At 38.6% G+C, this 22,161-nt stretch overlaps 1 protein-coding gene across 9 annotated transcripts in view; it reads right to left on the bottom strand.

The window, feature by feature from the left end:
* Positions 1–2,933: 2,933 nt before the first annotated feature.
* The window catches only part of map4k2 (mitogen-activated protein kinase kinase kinase kinase 2), a 75,914-nt gene continuing 56,686 nt past the window's right edge, over positions 2,934–22,161 (bottom strand). For 2 of the 9 annotated variants that reach the window (XM_047385719.1, XM_047385720.1), the window contains exons 16-33: positions 21,439–21,477; positions 20,624–20,657; positions 19,120–19,123; positions 18,970–19,050; positions 17,226–17,392; positions 16,975–17,016; positions 14,433–14,517; positions 12,828–12,907; positions 12,565–12,625; positions 12,354–12,477; positions 12,137–12,195; positions 11,743–11,846; positions 7,575–7,752; positions 7,412–7,480; positions 7,227–7,313; positions 7,081–7,151; positions 6,922–6,977; positions 2,934–5,388 (exon numbers count right to left, since the gene is read on the bottom strand). In XM_047385719.1, coding sequence (XP_047241675.1) covers positions 5,301–5,388; positions 6,922–6,977; positions 7,081–7,151; positions 7,227–7,313; positions 7,412–7,480; positions 7,575–7,752; positions 11,743–11,846; positions 12,137–12,195; positions 12,354–12,477; positions 12,565–12,625; positions 12,828–12,907; positions 14,433–14,517; positions 16,975–17,016; positions 17,226–17,392; positions 18,970–19,050; positions 19,120–19,123; positions 20,624–20,657; positions 21,439–21,477 — 1,429 coding nt within the window. In that variant the 3' untranslated portion in view covers positions 2,934–5,300. Of the gene's footprint in view, positions 5,389–6,921; positions 6,978–7,080; positions 7,152–7,226; positions 7,314–7,411; positions 7,481–7,574; positions 7,753–11,742; positions 11,847–12,136; positions 12,196–12,353; positions 12,478–12,564; positions 12,626–12,827; positions 12,908–14,432; positions 14,518–16,974; positions 17,017–17,225; positions 17,393–18,969; positions 19,124–20,623; positions 20,658–21,438; positions 21,478–22,161 lie in introns of all 9 variants that reach the window. The other 7 variants (XM_047385714.1, XM_047385715.1, XM_047385721.1 and 4 more) reach the window with 4 other exon arrangements.

The raw sequence follows: 22,161 nt of genomic DNA, 5'->3' as shown, positions 1-22,161 counted from the left end.
GTGGCGTCCAACGTAAAGGTGCATTATCGCCATCTACTGTGCTGGAGTGTGGACCAGAGCAGCTTACCATTCAATTCAATTCAATTCAAAAATACTTTATTAATCCCAAAGGGAAATTAATTATTGTTATAGCTCATATTATGAAGGTTTCTTGAAAGAGCCGTTGTAGATGCTGATGGCTGTGGGCAGGAAGGATCTCCTGTAGCGCTCCGTCTTACAGCAGATCTGAAGAAGCCTCTGACTGAAGACACTCTGTTGTTGTAGGACAGTCTCATGAAGAGGATGCTCAGGGTTCTCCATAATGTTCTTCATTTTATGGAGAATCCGTCTTTCCACAATGATCTCCAGAGGAGTCCCCAGAACAGAACCAGCCTTTTTTATCAGCTTGTTGAGCTTTTTTAAGTCCCTGGCTCTGATGCTACTTCCCCAGCAGATGATGGCAGAAGAGATCACACTCTCCACAACAGACTTATAGAAGATATGCAGCATCTTGCTGCAAACACAAAAGGACCTAAGCTTCCTCAAGAAGTACAGTCTGCTCTGTCCCTTCTTGTAGACGGCTTCACAGTTGCATCTCCACTCTAGTCTGTTGTCCAGATGAACACCGAGGTATTTATACTCCTCCACCACCTCCACTTCTTCTCCCATGATAGAAATAGTTTTTGACTTATTCCTGTTTTTCTTAAAATCTACAATCATCTCCTTTGTTTTAGTCACGTTCAAAATGAGATGATTGTTTCCACACCATGCCACAAAGTGGTCCACCACCTTCCTGTACTCAGCTTCTTGTCCATATAATCCTGCTTCTTTTAAATATCTAATAAATGCATTTATCTTTTCACATTCGGTTCATTCTTAATATCTCCACATTATGTTTCTTTAATTCTCTATTTTTTATATACTCAGTCTATTTTTTTCACGTTGAATTAAACCATGTCACATCTACCTCTTGGATTTTTACCCACCAAATATAAAGATTTATTTAACCTTGTATATCCTAACAGTAACCATGTAACCTTTTCCACTATTTCCAATTATTTCCATTTTCCCTACTGTCTGTTGTATTTGCCGCAGAGCCGCAAATGGCTATGTGGCTCACTTAATATATAAAACAATAAAACATTACCCTGTGTAATTTGTTTCATTCTTTTATTCTGTGCCCCCATGAAAAAACTCTGACCCCATCCTACCCATCCTGGTTAAATACTGTCTAGAACCGCCACTGACACCCATCATTTGAATTCAGTACTTGTTGCATTTCTAATAAAATGTCTAATCTACTATCTGAGAAACTATTTTGTATACTGGCTAATGATGAACTTGAGTCCGAACATATGTAAGTGCCCTTTGTGGTCTTATTTACTCTATCAATTGTAATGCTAGCAGTATTGCTAGCATTGCATTCCAGTGTATACTGACAGCTCATCGTTTATTATGAACTGTGGTAACTATTGATTTATGCCTGTATCAGTTGATGATTAAGAGTACCCTCTTTTTCTTATATAAACCCTGCAAAAGCTACTAAGGCAACAGGAAATACCCAGCGAGAAATTGCTCATAATTGTTGGACTACATTTCATTTTTTCTAATTTCAGCTCTGGGGCCTTTTTCTTAATGTTTGAATTCCTGTCTGTTTGCTATCAGACTCCCAGCATTCCATTGTATCATAAACAGCATAATCAAAACAATATTAATTGTCTTTATCACAAACCTTATCTCTGCAGAACATGTCTTCTCCATCAATTTCTTCTAATACCAACTTTTAGCTTTTAACTGAGTTTGGTGTCACCTGGGCCACCGCCATGCCCCATGTCCAAATGTTCGACATTTAAAGCATTTAAAAGAGGGCATTTCATTCTCTTTTGTAGTGTATATCAGCCACTTCTTAAAGGGGCAATATATATCTCTGAAGGCCAAGAGTACTGATGTAGACCGTTTTTTTCTCATTCTTGCCCAAAAGCTCAACTCTGATTAGATTGTTTGCTTTCATAACTGATAGTCTGTTCCGTTAAGCAACGTTTTGTCTAATTTGGTGGTATGCTAAGGGTCATTGTCCATTATGAATATTCATTTGCACACAAGTTTAAACTTGTAGCTGATGTCTTCAGTGTTTCCACATAGTGTTATTTTGTCATGATGCCACCTGTTTGGTGAAGTGTATCAGTACCTCTGCAGCAAAAAGACCCCTCAACATGATCCTGCTACCCCCCTACTTCACAGTTGGGATGACCGCAAGCTTGTGAGTTTAACCTTTTTCCTCCTTTTTTTGGTCAGTATAGGCAAACATTTCAATTTTAGCTTTTTCAGAATATATGGAATGTCACCAAAACCTAAGATCTTTGTCACAAAGTGGATTTGCAAACTTTAATCTAGCTTTTTGTAATGATTTTTATGTAATGCCTTCTTACTCTTTGAATGGCCTTTTAACCCATGTAGGTACAGGACTCGTGTAACTGTGGATAAACACTGTCTTAACAGCTTTAGTCACCATCTTGACAAGTTCTTCTTTTTCTGGTGTTGGAATTTCACACTTAAACATGTTCATCTGTGTGACACAGAATTCCTTCCTGAACAACGTGATGGCTGGACATTCCCATGGTGTTTACACTTGTATATAAATGTTTGACCACATCTTGAAATTGTACCCAAAGATGAGACTCGTGGAGGTCCATGATGCTCATGTAGACATCTTGGCTAATTTATTTTGATGTCTCTATAATGGAAGCAGTGCGTTTCAGGTTTTGTCTTAACATACGTCCACATATGTGCCTCTATTTGATCTAGATGCTGGGAATTAAGATCCAGAAGCTGACCAAGCTATGGCATCTTCACCTGGGCTTTCCCAAATTGTTTAAAAGCATAGTAATCCTAATGCACGTGACCCTCTACTTTGCATTAAAAAACACAATAAACCATTTACTTTCAGCTGTAGGTCTTTTGGAGGAATGCCATTGTGCTTTATTGGATTTTTAAAAAATACTTTTTTGAGTTATGAAAAAAAGTCTCCTTCTAGAATCAATCTGCTTAAGTTACTGAGGACATTAAAATCTTTATTTTTTCATATTAACAATACTCTAAAATTCAAAGAGCATTCTCAGTTGCTATATACATACGATTTCTAATCAAAACACATCTTTAAACAACATACAAATTTATACTGCGTCTCCCAAGCATGCCTCAGAAGAAATGGGAGTTATTAATACAGGTTACAGCATAAATAACATAAAAATCCTTATACACAACCACAGACACTAGCAATGTAGTAGAATTGAGACTACCAACATACAACGGAATTGTATTTTATTCTAACAATACTTTACCTAACCTAAATGCACATCTGGATTAAAACGTCAGTTCCCCCCTCATTTCAAAGGTCATTTATTTTAGATCATAACACAGATCATATGACATTTTGCAAAACTTTATGAATATTAAAAACAACATAGATATTTTTCTATTAGACAAAAACTGTCTGTTTTCTGCTCTAAAACATCCAGGTACGTTATGCAAATACAAAGAATGAAACAAAAGAGCAGTGGTCCTAGAGAAGCAACTGCTGTTGCCCATCAATCTGGGTGGAAGTGTTTTTAGTCTTTGTGTAATTGTTTTTTGAAAAAGATGGAGCATTAAGTTTAAAATCTCAAGGACTTCCCAGACCAGAAGGGATATATATTCTCCCTCCAGCAAGTTCTGGGTTTGCCCTGGGTTCTCCTGCCAGTGGGTCTTGCCCCGAAAATATTGAGAGGAACGCCAAAAAGTTATCCTGATCAGATGCCCGAACCACCTCAACTGACCCCTTTCAATGAAAAGGAGCAGCAGCTCATTTCAGACCTAATGGAGGTTCCCTCCACATCTCTAAGGCTGAACCCGATAATCCTAAGAAGACGTCCAATGCAGCCGTTTGTATCTGTGAAAGATTCCATCCACATAAAATAATACAAATGCCCAAACAGTATAATTTAGGGTAGTAATTTGGCAGAGTATTAATTTTTGGGTGAACATATTTGCAGTATTTCTTTTAAAGTAAACAGGGCATTGTTGATGGTTACACTTTAAGGTATTAAAGTCTGGCAGTGAATCAACAGCAGTGTTCCATTTTGGTAACACAAATGACTGACATGGTCATGACAGAAACTATTAAGCTCAAAGTTTGCACATGTTTAAATGCAGACTGGACACAACAGGGTAGGAGTGGTGGCATTAGAGCTGGAGCAATAGTGTTGCACACAGCTGCTGGGACCTGGTGCAGCAACTGGTATAAACAGCGTCCAAAAGTCAGGGAAGGCCAGTAGACATATTATGCTCTCTAATGCATGTGCCAGGCATCCTCTGGGTCTGATCATCACTCACTGTTTTGACCGATTGTCAGACATTCTGGCAACTGTATGTAACACCATGACTCCACCCCTGAGGATAGCACTTAACACCCTCTGTTTCTTTTTTAGACATCCCAGTTCTTTGCAAATTAAATCATTTACAAACCCATCATTAGTCTCCGTATGTACCAAATTATACCTAAATTGGACCATTGTGACTTTATGGAGCTGGCCATTTTAGGGAATATTCCAAAAAACTCATATTTAAACAAACTCTATGACATGAAATACTTAGCAAACAAGTAAACCATTTAGAAAATTGAAATGAATTACTGAACTAATCCCAGTTGGTATGGTCTGTAAAATGAACATATTGAGTTATATTTCAGAGGAAGTGCATATCAGTTCTACACAGGAAGCTGCATCATAGCCTGCACCATATGTTATGCGTTTTTCCAATTAAAAAGCCTAAGCTAAACATTATTCTTACGTCCCATCACTGTCAGAATAATGTGCAATTCTATTGTACAACTAGACTCTCCCTCCTGACCAAACATTGTGTACAAAAAACGGAGAAGACTGTAGTGTCCAAAAAGAGACTGAAATACCCAACCCACATATTTGGTATGAGGTCAAATTTCCTATGTCTGCTCCCCCCTCGTTGTATTATGACTAAAACTGGCAAGATGGATGAAATTTTGGCTACTGCAGCATTAGTCGGGTTATCCTTAAACATACTGGCAAATTCATCTAAACAACAGTTTCTCAACAACATGCAGCCTGATTTGGGATGGAAGCTGTATCCACACAGAAACCTCCAGTAGGAACCTAGTGTGGGCAGATGCTATGAAGGTCTACTACACTTTCAATAAAATTGGTATCATTCCTTAACTTTGAGGCAGTAAAATATTTGTTGGAAAGACACTGTTTAAAACACAAGTTGTATTTAAAGACAGTCTTTAAGAAGACAGCCTGTTTTTCAGCTCAGTAACTGCTCTCATGACCAGTTAAGATGTACAGGTTGCTGAGTGCTGAGGGGTCATCAGTTGGTGTACTCTGAAGGATGATGTCTCTGTTCAATAAGGAAACAAAAGGAGAAAGTCTTAGTCATGCAAAGTACACAAAACAAAGTCAGTTTTCTTTTACTGCTTCTTATCTCCAAGACAACTGCTACTTCACTTATTTTATCAGCAATACCGTCTCTTTTTACAGAACCAAAATCTGAAATTGAAGTTTTTGTTTCACTGCGGAAAGTTTGCATCCCTTGTTAACATACATCCGTTGCTGTAGTTCAGATGGTTTAAGGGTAATAAAGAAGTAGGAAAATGTTCCCATTATTTTGAACAGATATCAAGAGGTGATTGTAACTATGAGTTAGCATAAAAGCTCTACTTAGGTCTTATGTCAAACTTATTGTCAAATATATGCTTTAAAGGTGTTTGAGTTTTGTTATGGGTTTTTCTCTTATTCTGATTATGTTCTCCAAGTTGTGTTTTGGATCTTGCTTCTGGTCATTGTTTTCCAGGTGGTGCTTTAATTCTTTCCTTTGGTTTAGTTCTTGTATTCTGTTCATGATGGATTTTTAGTTTATGGTCTGCAAGATTTTTCCCTCGACTAGATTGGACTTTTGTTTTCACTGTCTGCCTCTGCCAAAGCAATCAGCTTCATCTGACCCACTTGTTTCATGCCAAGCATTTTCTCTGTTTCTACCTGTGTCTTGCCCACTTATACTCTGCAGTTCTGTTTACTCCTCTCGGAAACATCTCATTCATTTCCACGCCTTTGTCATGCCATACCAAGCCTGCCCTTGTTTAACATGCATGTTGTGAGTTTTTCTTTTATTAAAGCCCTCACTCACCACCATTCTGTCTGCCTGTTGGCATTCTGGGGTCAACGTCTACGCCACATTGTAGTGAAATCTGACAAAGACCTAAGCAAAATGCCTCCCACGTAAAATTACATTATTTAATTTCCCTCTGGGATTGATAAAAATATTTTTAAATTGAATTGAGCTGAATTAGAATTGAAACTGACATACACTTAAGTAATATGCATATAGGTATTTTGAACTCCAAATTATGCACAAAAACTTGAGTTCACTTTTTAGAAAGAGAGAGACATCTTGTTTGTGTGCACAAACCTGGCAATAAAGCTGATTCTGATTCTGAGAACAGATGTGTGCTTATGATACAATCATCCCATTTCCTTTTCATAATGTCTGCAAAAGGCTTCCAAAGAAAGAGAATTTCCTCCTTCAGAATGAGTTTTGATAGAGAGCATGAGACTATTTTAAACTGACATTACTGAATTAAAATGATGTAAGTAAAAAGTACTACCTCCCATCCAGGGCTTTTTTCTGGTGGAAATCTCTACCCTGGTAATCAGTTTTTACTCTGGTTAATACAGGCGGAACACGAGGGGGGCAACAATGTTCCTGAAAAATTACCTTAGTTCATGGAAAAGGGTAGTTTTCCTGAAGTGGAAACTTTACAAATCATTCAGCACCATTTCTATAAGTACTCTGGTGACTGTTGCTGTTATTACTAAAACCAATAGAACACCAAATATTTGTTAGTGTCAGCATTGGTTTCTTTGGTTAACTTACCTGTTTGTTCCCAAAACACGAAAAACTCGACTCTCATCTGTGATTTCCTGTGTTATCTGGCATTCAAAATGACAAGACTCAGTTTTGGTAAGAAAGAAAATTCTTCCATATAGCAAGCACAGACCCAGCATGACAAACTGTTAATGTGTAGATAATCACCTCATCCGAATGGAAACTCCTTCCTTTAAGGCCATGCTTCCAGAAAGCCAGCACACTATCCTGTAAACAAACTGCCAGGATATGCAACATTACTCAGCTGTCAGAAAAGATAAGTCAGGTTTAGAGTTTCAGAATATTGCTATTACCTAGTGTTTCAATTGGGAAGTCAAAAACTATCTCAGTTGCCAGCTCTTTGGATGGAAGCCCTTTCATGTCCACTATCTTAACAATTTCTGCACAATGAGCATCAGGATGGAAGGACACTTAATTAAAAATCATCAGGAAATATGTTTTATTGTTATTTAGATTTTATGACAACAGATTAACTTACTTTCAACTGCAATCAGAACTGTGTCTCGGTCAAGCTGGGTTACCTGTACAGCTCTGAGGGCCCCATTATCTGTGGATTGACAGAGACAAAGAGAAGATTGCTTAAGGCTTCAAACTGAGACGCTCATTTGCTGAAGGGAAAAAAGCACAGTAGTTTATCCTACCTGGCACTGAAGTAGGGGGAGCATTCAGCTCTATTATTTCAAACTTGAGCTGCTGGCTGGTGGGAGTGTCCCTATTATTACACTCTCTCACCCCCACACACAGCTGGGGAAACTCATCTGTTACCAGCACCAGAAGCTCAAATATTGGCAGAGGATCTGGTAGTCGCACTGATATGTGCTACAAGAAAAGAACAAAAAACAGCAAAAATAGGAACATTGAGACTACATAATTAAAAATTATGATGAAGGTGGGATTCAAGTTAGATACTTGTATTTTGATTCAATGGCGAGACAACAATTTGATATTTTATTTAAAAATGTAATTCTAAAGTTTAATTATGGTTGCTTGGATGTTCTCCAAGGAACAAATGGTTTAACCACTGCTTGTTAGGAGTGTTGATGCATGGAGACTCTAGGAAATATGACAAGAAATCAGTTTCACAAAGCAAACCTAAAACCTTTGAATTACTTATATCATGCTTTTACCCTAGAGTCTCATTAACAAGCAATTCACATCAATACACCAATACAAATGGGCACCTGAGGGTTAAACACCTTGCCCAAGGGCACATAGGCATGTGACAGGTGAGGAGGCTGGAATCAATTCCACAACCATCTGATTGCAAAATAACTATTCGTTCCACTGATCCAGAACTTAGCAAATTATCCACAGTAAATAAATCTCTTAGTTGTTGGCACTATGTAAAAATACAGGTAAGTTAAACAGAAGCTGAAGCTAACAGCTACTCTGAGTGGTCAAGGGAAAGGGAAATCAAGGGACATTTTAAAACAACTCTACTCTCAATGTCAAACAAGAGGATTTAGATGTTTTATAAACCTTTACACTGCTGTCACAAGTTTAAGTTTACAGGTATTTCAATAAAGACAGAATTGATCTGTGGCCCATAACGATGACCTTTTCATATATGGAAAATGCAAAAGGGTAAACAGATCCAGTTTGAGTAATAATCTGAAGAAAAACCAAGGTGGAATAAAAATTGAAGAATTACATATTTTAGATTGATTTTAAAACAGTCATCTTAGCAAAATGAAAGATAGTACGCATGAACTGATACGACATTTCTATGATTGCAGTTCTTTTGTGATAGCACAAGTTTCCTTTTGTTTGGGCCATGCTCCAACAAGCCATTAGCCTATGCCTCAGGTAAAAAATAATCTGCAGTTCTGCTGTCGTTAGAACCTGGCCCTGGGAAAAATGATACACCCAGTGTTGAGCTGGAAAACCAGAAGGATTGGACAGTTGCTCAATGAGCAGGCTATGATGGCAGCTGATCCAGAGGGGAGATCCATGGAGTAGAGGGCCATGGAACAAAAGTTGCAGCTGGGTTGCCGAGGCCAGGGTGTTTGATGATCAAAGACTCAAAACAGCCTATGTATGATCCTGGGTTCATCGCTGAAGATGTGTCCAAGTAGCACTAGAAGGTGTATTGATTCATTAATTTGTAAAAAGGTTCTCTTGGGCAAATTTGACTCTTTTGAATATCTGGCCATGCTCGAGCAACATTTACAGGCCTCCTTCAATGACCTTCCGTCTGTGACATATGTTGATTACAACAGCTTAATCATTTGGAAGACTTCAACGTTCATATTGACAACACTCAAGACAAAGGGGCAAAATAACTATGTGATACACTTAAAACTTTTGGTTTGACCAAACATGTTAAATATCCAACACACAAAAGGGGACAAATTCTGGACTTAATCATTTGTAAGGGTCTGAACATTTCCAAGGTCTTTGTAACTGACGTTGCCCTATCTGAACTCTTTTGTGTTATCTTGAAAGGATTATTTCCATAGACTCAATTAAGCAAAGAGATATTATAAGAAAAGGCTTTTTTAAGGACAGTGCAATTGAAACCTTTAACCAGACTAACTCTTCCATTTCCACTTTGTCCTGCAACTTAGTAAATGAGGTGGTAGATAACTTCCATTCTAAAATTTAAGATATCATCGATTCCATTGCTCCCATTGAGGTGAAGTGTATTGAAAATAAATGTGTTTTAACAGTTAAATACCTTCTTACTAATGATCAGCACAGAATTCAACACTGTTGATTACGGTATATTGCTGGGGCAACTGGAGAACTTGGTCGGTATTTCTGGTACAGCACTTGGCTGGTTTGAGTCTTACTTGAAGTGCAGGGACGTTTTTGTGTCAATAGGTAACTGTACATCAGAGTTGATAAAAATTACATGTGGGGTTCCCCAAGGCTCCATCATGGGCCCCACCTATTCAATATCTATATGCTCCCCCAGCTCAAATCACAAGAAACAACAAGATAAGTTGCCATAACAACACAGATGACACAGCTCTACATTACGATGTCACCGGGTAACCTCCTAACCTATTCAAGCGTTGGCTAGATGCATAGAACAAATCAATGTGTGGATGTGCCATAATTTTCTTCAGTTGAATAAAAACAAAACTGAAGTCAATTTTTTCAACCAAAGGAGGAGTGATCCAGAGTTAGCACACACAGCTTCAGTTACTACAACTAAAAACCATAGATCAGGCCTGAAATCTGGGTGTAGTGATGGACTCAGACTTTAACCTCCAGAGGCTCAAAAAGACAATCACTGAGTCAACCATCTATCATCTGAAGAACATTTCCAAGACTAAAGGACTAATGTCCCAGCAGGACCTTGAAAAACTCATCCATGCATTTATGTTTAGTGACTACACAGGGTTGTCTAAAAGTCGATCAGACAACTCACTAAAACTAAGGAAGTAAGAAATAAATAAATAAAACTAAGGAAGTAGAGCACATCATCCCAGTTCTAAAGTCCTTACACTGGCGGGAGAGAAAATAACTGGGGCAGAAAGGGCTAGTACCCCATGCAACAGCTCCTGTGAAGGAAAACCCGAAATCAAATGGTAAATTGACAGAATTTATATAGTGCTTTTCCAGTCATATCACCATTCGAAACGCTTTACACTAGCTTTACATGTTCCACTAGAACCCTTTTAAACCATACACCAGGGACTCCTCAGAGAGAGGAGAATCAGAATCCCAATAGGACGGACCTAGGGTCTTCCAGTGTCTGAATGGGAAGAAAGCTCTGTGTTTTGATGGTGTCTCCAAAGTCTTTGGCATTACAGCAGTCAAGTTTTTCTTGCTGAGCAGTTTTTTGCCCATTTCCACGAGTATTTTCACAATTTGTCTTGGGTGAAGAGAGAAATATATGCAGTATGTATATTCAATTCAATTCAATTCAAAAATACTTTATTAATCCCAAAGGGAAATTAAATATATATATATATGTATATAGTAACCATTTGATCTTTATGACTTAAATTTGCACCAAAGAGTTGTGCTGAATTGGTTTAATGTTTGATTTATTACTAGATGCAATTATCATTTGTAAAAATTACTTTTAACGTAATAACTGAATAAAGTTGATGTAGCAGTTCCATTAAAGTTTGATTGATGCATTGAATAAAAGCATATTTTTTCAAAAAGATTCAGCTAAACTTGTATAAACTAACTACAAAAATACATAAATTTTATGTAAAACAATGACTTTAAGTGATTTATTTATATGTACCCAACATATTAGAATAGATTAGCTTAAATCAATTCTTGCCTTGAATTTATTTCATAAAATTAGATGAAGCATTTACATGCAATCAAATTACATAATCTGTTTTTGACAAAATATTATGTTTGGTGTGTAACGGATGTTGAACAGACACTGATTTATTTGAGTGAAAGCCTGGCAGAAGTGGAAATATAGTCTTTATTATTGGGAATTCTAATTTCTGATACTATGATATGGAATGTACCATTATGCAAATTGTAGACATTACCAGAAATATCCCTTTAAATGATGCATTACCTGCTTTTAACCTAGCAACAGAACCCCGTTAACCACACCAGAACCACTACTTTAAATATGACTGAAGTCAACATATGAAGGAAATGCTAACTTTGAAGGCTGGATAAAGGCTCATGTTTTTAACAGTAACAGCAACATCAATACCCTGTTCTAAGCCATGTTTATAATGTTAAATGTCAGTTATAGTTTGATTTACATTATTTAGTCATGTGCAGAAAGCTAATAAGTTTTGCAGAAAAGGGGATCTTGTTTGTACCTTGAGTAATTGATGTGATGTTACAATGTTTGTGGAATAACATATATGAACTAACCTTTAGATGCATAAATTTCTGGAGAGGCTCATACCACAACAGCAGCACCAGGCCGGATGGAACCGCCCCACACAAAAATGTACTGTCAGTATAGGGGTTTCTTGCTGGAACAAGGAAAATAACAAAGTTGAAGACGTTGTTCGTTTTACTGCATGGAAAATAAGCACTTGAGTTGTTTTTACACATAAGCATAGAGATATTCAGAAGAATGTGTGGAAAATTCGCTTCAGACTGTTGACACTTGCCAGTGCTCAGCTGCTGATTTTCCACATCTGATATCCCAGACAGGTTTGAACCAAATGCTGCGGACATTTGCATTCTCACACTGCATCCCTCCTGATTATCTCTGGAAAATGTATACGAACTGCTTTAGAGCCCATTTTAAATCACTTACCTACACTACATCTCCTACAGCCTTTAGTGTCTGGAATTTTCACAGATATGGCAAACTTTCTGAAAGTGAGGAAAAAACAAAGCTCAGTAGGAGTAAAGAAACTTTCACTCGTGTAAAGATGCCCTACTTGTAAGTATAGAAATGTTGTGTTCTGCCTGTACTGCACAGCCAGTGCTCCCACTTGTTTCAGTCCTAACTTCTTATGGCCTGTACCAACCTGGGAATCATCCTCTCAGTGAAGCGGTTAGTGCTGAGAGACAGGCTGCCGTGCTTTTTATGCAGATGTCCTTTCTGTTCAAACAGAGCTGTCAGACTGTGGGAATAAAGCTGGGATGATTTTCCTGCACAAATAACACTGTCTTAGAGAGGGAGATACTATAAAGCACAAAATGTTGTCTGATTGAACCAACATACTAAGGAGATTTTACCTGATACAGACATCAGCACATTATTCATAACATATAGCCATGTACATCGCTGGGGGAGGAGCTGCAGACAGATTTAACATCGAAAGAATTTAGCTTTTTTAAACAGCTTTTATATGCTTGCCAGAGATATATAACAAATGAATAGGAAGCATCTGGTGTCACTTTTAAATGGTGTTTTTTTTTAAACACAGGGTGGGAAACAATGTAACATGATTCGAAAAAAAAGACTTTGTGTTAAAAACTTGACTGAGTTCCTCTCTGACCTTTTCTAGTGTATCTTCATGAAGTTCATTTAGGTTCAATGTGTAGATCCCTTCCTCCGCTCCAAGGATAAGATACTGATCTAAGAAGAAGAAGCGTTTGTTAAAGTGAGAAACGTTACAATTACCTCAAGCTGCATGCTGTTATGGAAAAAAGAAATGCCCATGAGTGGCAACACAGCAATGAGAAAAACTAAGTACACCCATTCTGCTTCCGTATGATTTAAAAAAAACAATGTCTCAGAGGGGCAGTGAATCAAAGGCAGTGGAGTTTTAGTTTTAGGATTTTGTTGCTATGGAACATTCAGGTGTATGGTAACACAATGCCAGGAATTAAAGATATCAGCCAAGATGTTGCTTAGGCATCTGTTGCTGCCCATCAATCTGTTAAGGGCTATACGGCTATTATTTTTATATCATCTGAAACACAGCACCGAATATCTATGTTATATGGTTTGTTTTTTGGAAAAGTTGCTGACTTACCTCACTGTAATCAAAACTACCTATAAAATTTATACTGAGTAGTCGGATTTTCTAATTTCCCAGTCAGATCTATAGTGAAAATACCTCCTGAAAGTAAAAGTATCTGAACAACATGTGGAATGTGGGGAACATGTTCTTGTATTGTTTGAACACATGAAATAGAGAGCAATGCATTCTTGTCAGCTTGTATTGCTGTAGTTAGCATCATAACAATTAGCAAATCCCACTGAGGTAAAACAAAAGCAACAAAAGACCAAATCTTCAACATGGCTGAAACACTGTGGGGGTGCATTAGGACAGCTGTGCATAAAAAACTTGCTGCAAACTCAAACACCTTCTCACGGCTGCTAAAGGTGCTTCTACGAGCTATTGTATAGTGGTGTGTAACTCCTTTTTCTCATGACTGCATTAACTGTCACAGAAATGTTTTACAATGTTCTATATACAAATAACCTTAACAATGATTTAGGCTGGCTGGCAAAGACCAGTTTTGCTCCAATTAAAACTTACTTGTATGCTTGCTCTGGTGGAAGAATTGCAACAAAGTCAACTAATCACTGCACAGAGCTGGAATACAAAACTGTAAGAATTTGACTGCATTTTTTACAGCAAGGATCAAATTGGAATGTCAGTCAGTCAGTCATTTTCTACCGCTTCTTCCATAGAGGATGGCAGGGGAGCTGGTGCCTATCTCCAGCAGTCTGTGGGCGGGAGGCGGGATACACCCTGGACAGGTTGCCAGTCCATCGCAGGACAACACAGAAACATACAGGATAAACAATCATGCACACGCTCATTCACACCTAAGGGAAATTTAGAGAAACCAATTATCCCAACAGTCAGGTTTTTGGACTGTGGTAGGAAGCTGGAGTACCCAGTGAGAACACACACATGCATGGGGAGAACATGCAAATTCCATGCAGAAAGACCCCCGGCCAGGTGTCGAAACCAGGACCTTCTTGCTGCAAGGCAACAGTGCTACCAACTGTGCCTGGGAACGGGGAATTTTTGTTTGTAAAGGGGCCTAGATGATACATTTGTACTAAAATTAGCACTGTATAAAAAAAAAACTGAGCTAAACTGAACTATTGGAGGTTCAGGGCTTTAATAGACCAGAGTTCTCACCTTTTGTTTTCGGTAAGATCCAGGTCGCAGCACAGTGGATTTTTAGAGGACAGCCATTGAACACTTTGGTAAAGCAGGCCCCCATCTAGATAACCAGCAGAACAAATTGATCACTTTGGGTCTGACAGAATTATAATGCCCCTTCAGTTGTGGAGTGGTATGGTTGCAGAAGCAAAAAACAATTTGACAGTCATTGAAATCATGTTATGGTTGCCTATTGCTCTAGCTTTGGAGCAATAGGCTCTTCAACAGAAAAAATAATTATTTACAGCAGCATTGTAAATCATGTGTGAGGGTCATAGGACTGTATCACAATCAAATGCTTATCACCCTGTTTGTTGGCCAAATATCAAAATGTTCCTGTTAACTCTGAAGACCTTTTTAGTCTGACTGTGCTTTGTGGACTTTTCTCGATTTTTATGTCTGTATATGTCTTCAGAAGATCAAATGAACTTGTGATTTTGGTATTATTGTGTTGTTGATACTGTAGGTATCATGTTGTTTTCACTGGGTCTATCCAGCTACATATGCTGAAACCTTTTGGTTTGTTCACATGATAAGGTCCTGTGACCCTCACACTTTAATGAGGACGATGCTGTACATAGTTCTTTCATCTAACAAATATCTCGTTCCTTGAAATGTCACCTCGGTGGTGTGTTATGGAGAAGCCAGCCTTGCTTCCAAATGCTCTTCGTTCTTATAACTAAGAATATGCCACCGTTTTCTGCGTTGTGGATGTGACTCTAATGCTAACCATCAGAGACTGAGTGCTAAACTATCAAAATACCAAAATAGAACTTACCAAGAAAGTCTATATACAGGTCCTTCTCAAAATATTAGCATATTGTGATAAAGTTCATTATTTTCCATAATGTAATGATGAAAATTTAACATTCATATATTTTAGATTCATTGCACACTAACTGAAATATTTCAGGTCTTTTATTGTCTTAATACGGATGATTGTGGCATACAGCTCATGAAAACCCAAAATTCCTATCTCACAAAAATGGGATATTTAATCCGACCAATAAAAGAAAAGTGTTTTTAATACAAAAAACGTCAACCTTCAAATAATCATGTACAGTTATGCACTCAATACTTGGTCGGGAATCCTTTGGCAGAAATGACTGCTTCAATGCGGCGTGGCATGGAGGCAATCAGCCTGTGGCACTGCTGAGGTCTTATGGAGGCCCAGGATGCTTCGATAGTGGCCTTTAGCTCATCCAGAGTGTTGGGTCTTGAGTCTCTCAACGTTCTCTTCACAATATCCCACAGATTCTCTATGGGGTTCAGGTCAGGAGAGTTGGCAGGCCAATTGAGCACAGTGATACCATGGTCAGTAAACCATTTACCAGTGGTTTTGGCACTGTGAGCAGGTGCCAGGTCGTGCTGAAAAATGAAATCTTCATCTCCATAAAGCTTTTCAGCAGATGGAAGCATGAAGTGCTCCAAAATCTCCTGATAGCTAGCTGCATTGACCCTGCCCTTGATAAAACACAGTGGACCAACACCAGCAGCTGACACGGCACCCCAGACCATCACTGACTGTGGGTACTTGACACTGGACTTCTGGCATTTTGGCATTTCCTTCTCCCCAGTCTTCCTCCAGACTCTGGCACCTTGATTTCTGAATGACATGCAGAATTTGCTTTCATCCGAAAAAAGTACTTTGGACCACTGAGCAACAGTCCAGTGCTGCTTCTCTGTAGCCCAGGTCAGGTGCTTCTGCCGCTGTTTCTGGTTCAAAAGTGGCTTGACCTGGGGAATGCGGCACCTGTAGCCCATTTCCTGCACACGCCTGTGCACGGTGGCTCTGGATGTTTCTACTCCACACTCAGTCCACTGCTTCCGCAGGTCCCCCAAGGTCTGGAATCGGCCCTTCTCCACAATCTTCCTCAGGGTCCGGTCACCTCTTCTCGTTGTGCAGCGTTTTCTGCCACACTTTTTCCTTCCCACAGACTTCCCACTGAGGTGCCTTGATACAGCACTCTGGGAACAGCCTATTCGTTCAGAAATTTCTTTCTGTGTCTTACCCTCTTGCTTGAGGGTGTCAATAGTGGCCTTCTGGACAGCAGTCAGGTCGGCAGTCTTACCCATGATTGGGGTTTTGAGTGATGAACCAGGCTGGGAGTTTTAAAGGCCTCAGGAATCTTTTGCAGGTGTTTAGAGTTAACTCGTTGATTCAGATGATTAGGTTCATAGCTCGTTTAGAGACCCTTTTAATGATATGCTAATTTTGTGAGATAGGAATTTTGGGTTTTCATGAGCTGTATGCCAAAATCATCCGTATTAAGACAATAAAAGACCTGAAATATTTCAGTTAGTGTGCAATGAATCTAAAATATATGAATGTTAAATTTTCATCATTACATTATAGAAAATAATGAACTTTATCACAATATGCTAATATTTTGAGAAGGACCTGTCTATATAATAGAATGTGATGCATTGGTTATGTTAGGAGAGAAAGCGTCTCTTGTTAGTCATGGTGGAGTTGGGATTTTATTGCAGGTTGCATGCAGTTAGAATTCACACTTACATGGACTTGAGGGGTGGGAGGAAGCCCATGACAATCAGCTCTCTAGAATTACAAAGGTTACACACAACAGAACAAAGGGAGTAATAAACCTGAGGAATTCCAAGGCAACATCTTTTACCCAATCTATGTTACAAACGGCACCTTTAAATGGTTCAAACAGAATCATTAGAAAGTTATTAGGTTAGCAAATCACACCAGCATTCTGTTGTTTGCTTCTCATGTAAAGAGATAAGTATTTTCATTGAACTTACTGATTCCTCTGGCTTTTTCCGCAGTGTGCTCCACTCAGGAGACAGTGGTGTCTCTCTTTTGGGGGAGGAAACCATCATTTTCCCTGCAACTACAGTGTGTTGTGGTGGCAAGCATGGGTCACTGCAGTGCTGACTGATGTCCTGTGTGGCAGAACACCTAGACAAGACTTGGGAAGAAAAGGAATCAGGAAACAGATTGAAACCTTGCTGTCACTGTGCTGAAAGAAAGAAAGAAAGAAAGAAAGAAAGAAAGAAAGAAAGAAAGAAAGAAAGAAAGAAAGAAAGAAAGAAAGAAAGAAAGAAAGAAAGAAAGAAAGAAAGAAAGAAAGAAAGAAAGAAAGAAAGAAAGAAAGAAAGATTCCTTTGCTCATTTCTGAAGCTCATCTCATACCTGTTTTCTAAAAGTCTGACTGGAACAACTTTCTTCATTCTTCAATAAAATTAGGAAAATCAGGGCAAATTCTATACATTCAGTCATTCCCTATTCTCCATCTGCTTCCCAGTCATGGTCGTCCTTCACACTTGTAAATATTCAAGACAGCAGCATCATTCTAAAAAGGCATGAAACCCTCTTCAAGCCCTGCTGATATTCTCCCAACCTTCCCAACCTCTTTGTTTCAGAACGTTTTTGTTCTGATTGGTGTGGATATTATTAATCTGTACTTCCAAACTGTTTTTCTCCCCTCCTTTTTTGAAATTATTGTTGTTGATCCTATTCTTATAAACCCAACTCCTCAATACCAAATCATCACTGACTGTGGAAACTTTACACTGGACTTCAAGCTATGCAGATTCTGTGCCTCACCACTCCCCTTTGAGACTCTGGAACCTTGATTTCCAAATGAAATGCAAAGATTAATCTGAAAAGAGGACGTTGGACCTTGCTCGGGTCTTGCTTGACAATTCACTCAAGGCTGCAGTTATCCCTGTTACTGGTTCACTTTTTTCTACCACATTTTTTCCTTCCATTCAACTTTCCATGAATATAATTGGATTAAGCATTCCTAAAGATCCAGCTTCTTTAGCAATGACATTTTGCAGCTTACGCTCCTTGTGGAGGGTGTCAGTGACTCTCTTCTTGGCATCTGTCCAGTCAGCAGTCTCCCCATGAATGTATAGCCTCCTGACCCAGACTGAGACAACATTTAGAGGCTCAGGAAAACTATGCAGTTTTGAGTTAATTAGCTGATTGAGGTGGGACACCATGAGTTTCCAATATTTAACCTGTTCTCAATATTGTGTTTTCTGAGATACAGAATATTATTACATTATGTGTGAGCCATAAGCATCAAAATCACAAGCAAAAAAGGCTTGAAATATTTAACTATATGTCATGAATTGATTTGAGTTTCATTTCCGGAAATGAGTAAAAACAAAATCCTGAAGTTTTTTTTATGGTTTTCAAATTTTTTAGAGATGTACCTGTATTCCTAAAGTCTGCAGCAAAACTCGTAACTTGATCAGACAGAGGAGCTTGCCTCACTCCTGTCCAAGCTCCCTCCTAAATGATAATTTGTCAAATGAACTCGAACCCTCAGGTCCTCAAAACCACTATCTACTCTGTTGAAGAAAGAACATCTACACTCGTTGCAGCATCTCCTGATCACACGTACATTCAGAGAAAACATCTATTGCCCAAAAAGTCAACCCTGAAAAGTTCTGCTCAGACAAAACCACTCAGTCTCTACAGATATATATAAAACAAGCTTTATTTTGATAGAAAGATGTGCGTGCTGAATTGTACCTGCTGTGGAGCCGGAGTCAGCTGTGATGGCAGTGTCAGGTCCAAGTGTGCAAGTCGGTCTCGGTGTCAGGTCTCTGTCTTCTGTGTTGGAAGTTAAAGAGCTGAAGGCTGGCAGTGAGGCTGTAGGACTGAACAAACCACTCTTCCTACCTCCCTGTAGAATACCACCATGTTAGTCATCATTATGTTGCACCAGTTTAATGGAATAATCCCAATATCTCATTCTAATTGTAAAGCTAGGTGCACATTCTATTAGAACACATCTAATGTGATCAGATCAGAACTGTGCTAGTCAGCAACCAAATCAAACAAAACATTTCTGCACAGACCACTTTTAATCAGATTTTGTCAACATTGCAACTAAGAAATAAATTATAATCTTTGTCAGCAACTTCCTGCAACAATAGATGTATCACAATAAATTTAGGCTCAAATATTCATACACCTGGAAGATTTAAAGTTTTCTTCATTTAACCAAGTTGATTTCTCAAAAGGAATGACTCAAGCATCTCCCATAAGATAATATGACGAGGTAAAAGTGATATAATTTTTGTAAAATAATCTGTTTTTATTTATATTTAATAAAAATTGCATGTTGAAAATTATGTATAACGTTCCTAATAATTGCCAACCAGCTTTTTCATGTTTCCACTGATATTTTTGACTAATCATCTGTTGCGATGAGCACCAAGTCTTTAAAATGCCTCCCTGGAAGAATATCAGAAAGAGAAATGTGGATCTCCACAAGTCTGGTTCATCTTTGGCTATAATTTCCAGATGTATGAAGGTTCCACATTTATCTGTGAAAAAATTATATGTAATTTAAAACAGAATGGGAATGTCCCACCATCATACTGTTCTGGAAGGAGACCGGTCCTGTTTCCTGAGACATCTCATGTTATTTGGCAAACATTAAAATTAAAGTGTTTAATTACAGCCTAAGAACACCATCACAACTGTGAAGCACAGGGTTTTTCAGCATCATGTTTAGTGGTTGGCTTATGGACTGGTGAACTTCACAAAAAATGGCATCAAGAGCAAAGAACATTATGGGAAAATCTTAAAGCAACATCTGAAGGCATCACACAGGAGGTTAAAGGCTGGGCACAGATATGTCTTCTATATGGACAATGACTAAGCATACTGCCGAATTACTCACAAGTTGGTTTAAGAAAAACAAAGTCAATGTTTTGGAGTGGCCATCACGAGGCAATGATCTCAGTGCAAGAGAGAAGTTGTGGGCAGAGCAGGTAAGGTATGTGTGATCAAGGTGGCCCACAAACCTGACCCAGTTAAACCAGGAGGCCACAATTCCAGCAACTATTGTGAGAAGCTTGTGGAAAGACACCCGAACACTCTAAAGGGCAATTTTTCTAAATACTAAGAAAATGTATGCAAACTTCTGAATCTCTCATCATTCTGACATTTAACAAATAGAAATAATGTCGGTAATCCTATCTAAAACATGCAAGGTTTTGTCTTAATAATGTCAGACAGTGATGACAAAAGTTGTGTATCTTTTTATAGAGTTTATGTAAATATCTGTTTTTAACTGCATATATGTGATTTTTTGTAACTTAAGCATGGTTAAAACTAGTGAAAGTTTCTTTGTGGTCAGCACATCAGATATAACAGCAATAAAGATCACACTCACATCAGCAGATGGCGCCCTTGTAATTGTTAAACTCCTGAAAGACAAACAAGCAACAACGTCTTGGTCACTGTAAAAATCTCATGTTTGAATCTAGGCATGGGCTGGTATGAGAGTCTAAGTGTGAGATTATAATGAGCAAAAAAATAGCATGGTATTAGTCTCCACACAATAGTTGTCTGAAACATCTCTAAACAGCTGTCTGTCTTGTAAGCAGCCTTTTTTAAGGCAGCTGGCAGGCAATGCACTGCACTGGGTGGAAGAGGGAGAGAGCTGCACTATGATCCATATGCTCAGAAAAAACTCCAGTCATTCAGATATTTATTCTGGCATCTCATTAAAAGGTCTTTAAACCGAACAGTAAAAAGACTTTACTGGTTTTGAAAGGACAACATTTTAAATCCCTGGTATACCTTGATACCAATAACCGGCCCATGCCTAGTTGAATCATACAGTTAGATCCAGGACAAACATCATGACACCAAGCTGGATAACAGAGGCAGACCCTGGGGATACTGAGGATGCTGAAGGTAGGATAACAGCAGCACACAAACCAAACTGACAAAAATGCCACAATTAAGCAGACAAAGAAGCCCTTAAACGTTAGAACCAGTGGGCTTGTGGTATATGGAATCTGCACCAGTTCCTGTGGTTTGATGGCAATATTAAGAGCAAATAAACACAAACCCAAAGCTTATTGCTAACAAACTGGCATAAGCTGACAAATGCATCATAATAACACCAACTGAAGTGGTTTATTTCAGGAGGGATAGAAAAACAGCTGTTAGGAGAGGCTGGAGCAGGCGGACATGGCCTACCTCATCTGCAGGGCTTGTTCCACACATTCCAACAGGCTCCTGCAACAGGAAGACCCCTGGTGTTTATCTGACGAAAGGCCTGAATCGGCCATAACAATAGGAGGGAATAAAACCAAAGCTCCTCCTCTTTCAAGCACGGTTTACATTGATTTAACCTCCTGAAGCCCTCACTGTTACAGTTCTGTGATTACCCAGTTACTACCTTCACTGTGGTTCAGGAAATCATATGCTGCAACAGTGTGAGTTTCATTTACAATTCTGTCTGAAAAGTTACGTTTTAGACACAACTATGTATATGGTATAGCATTTTTTTTTATTTAAACAACATTTCATATGCAAGAAGAAAAACTGACCTGGAGAGAGTTTATGACCCATTTATTATTAGTAATTCTATACCTAAACAGATCTGCAATATCTAACTATCAGCGCATAATTAACTGGACTTTAGGTAGAATTCTTCCTGATTGACTAAGATGGCTCAAAGCTTGCACGTTTTGTACTGACCTAATGATTTTGGGGAAGGTTCTAAGGTCATGTGGATGTTTTGCACAGCTGTGCTGGAAACATAAATCAGATTGGAACTGGCAGTGTGGTGTGGGATCCTCACTGCTCATGAAAGGCATGAAATCGAGGGAACATGTCCATGAAGTGGAGAGGACCTTAATTCTTTTCAGACTATTTATGGAAAAAGGATTCTCTCAAGTACAAAAAAACCTTAAACAT

The sequence above is a fragment of the Girardinichthys multiradiatus genome, chromosome 14 (assembly GCF_021462225.1).
Source record: "Girardinichthys multiradiatus isolate DD_20200921_A chromosome 14, DD_fGirMul_XY1, whole genome shotgun sequence".
NCBI lineage: Eukaryota > Metazoa > Chordata > Actinopteri > Cyprinodontiformes > Goodeidae > Girardinichthys > Girardinichthys multiradiatus.
The sequence above is the reverse complement of the archived record's forward strand: the minus strand, read 5'-3'. Positions and strand labels throughout refer to the sequence as shown.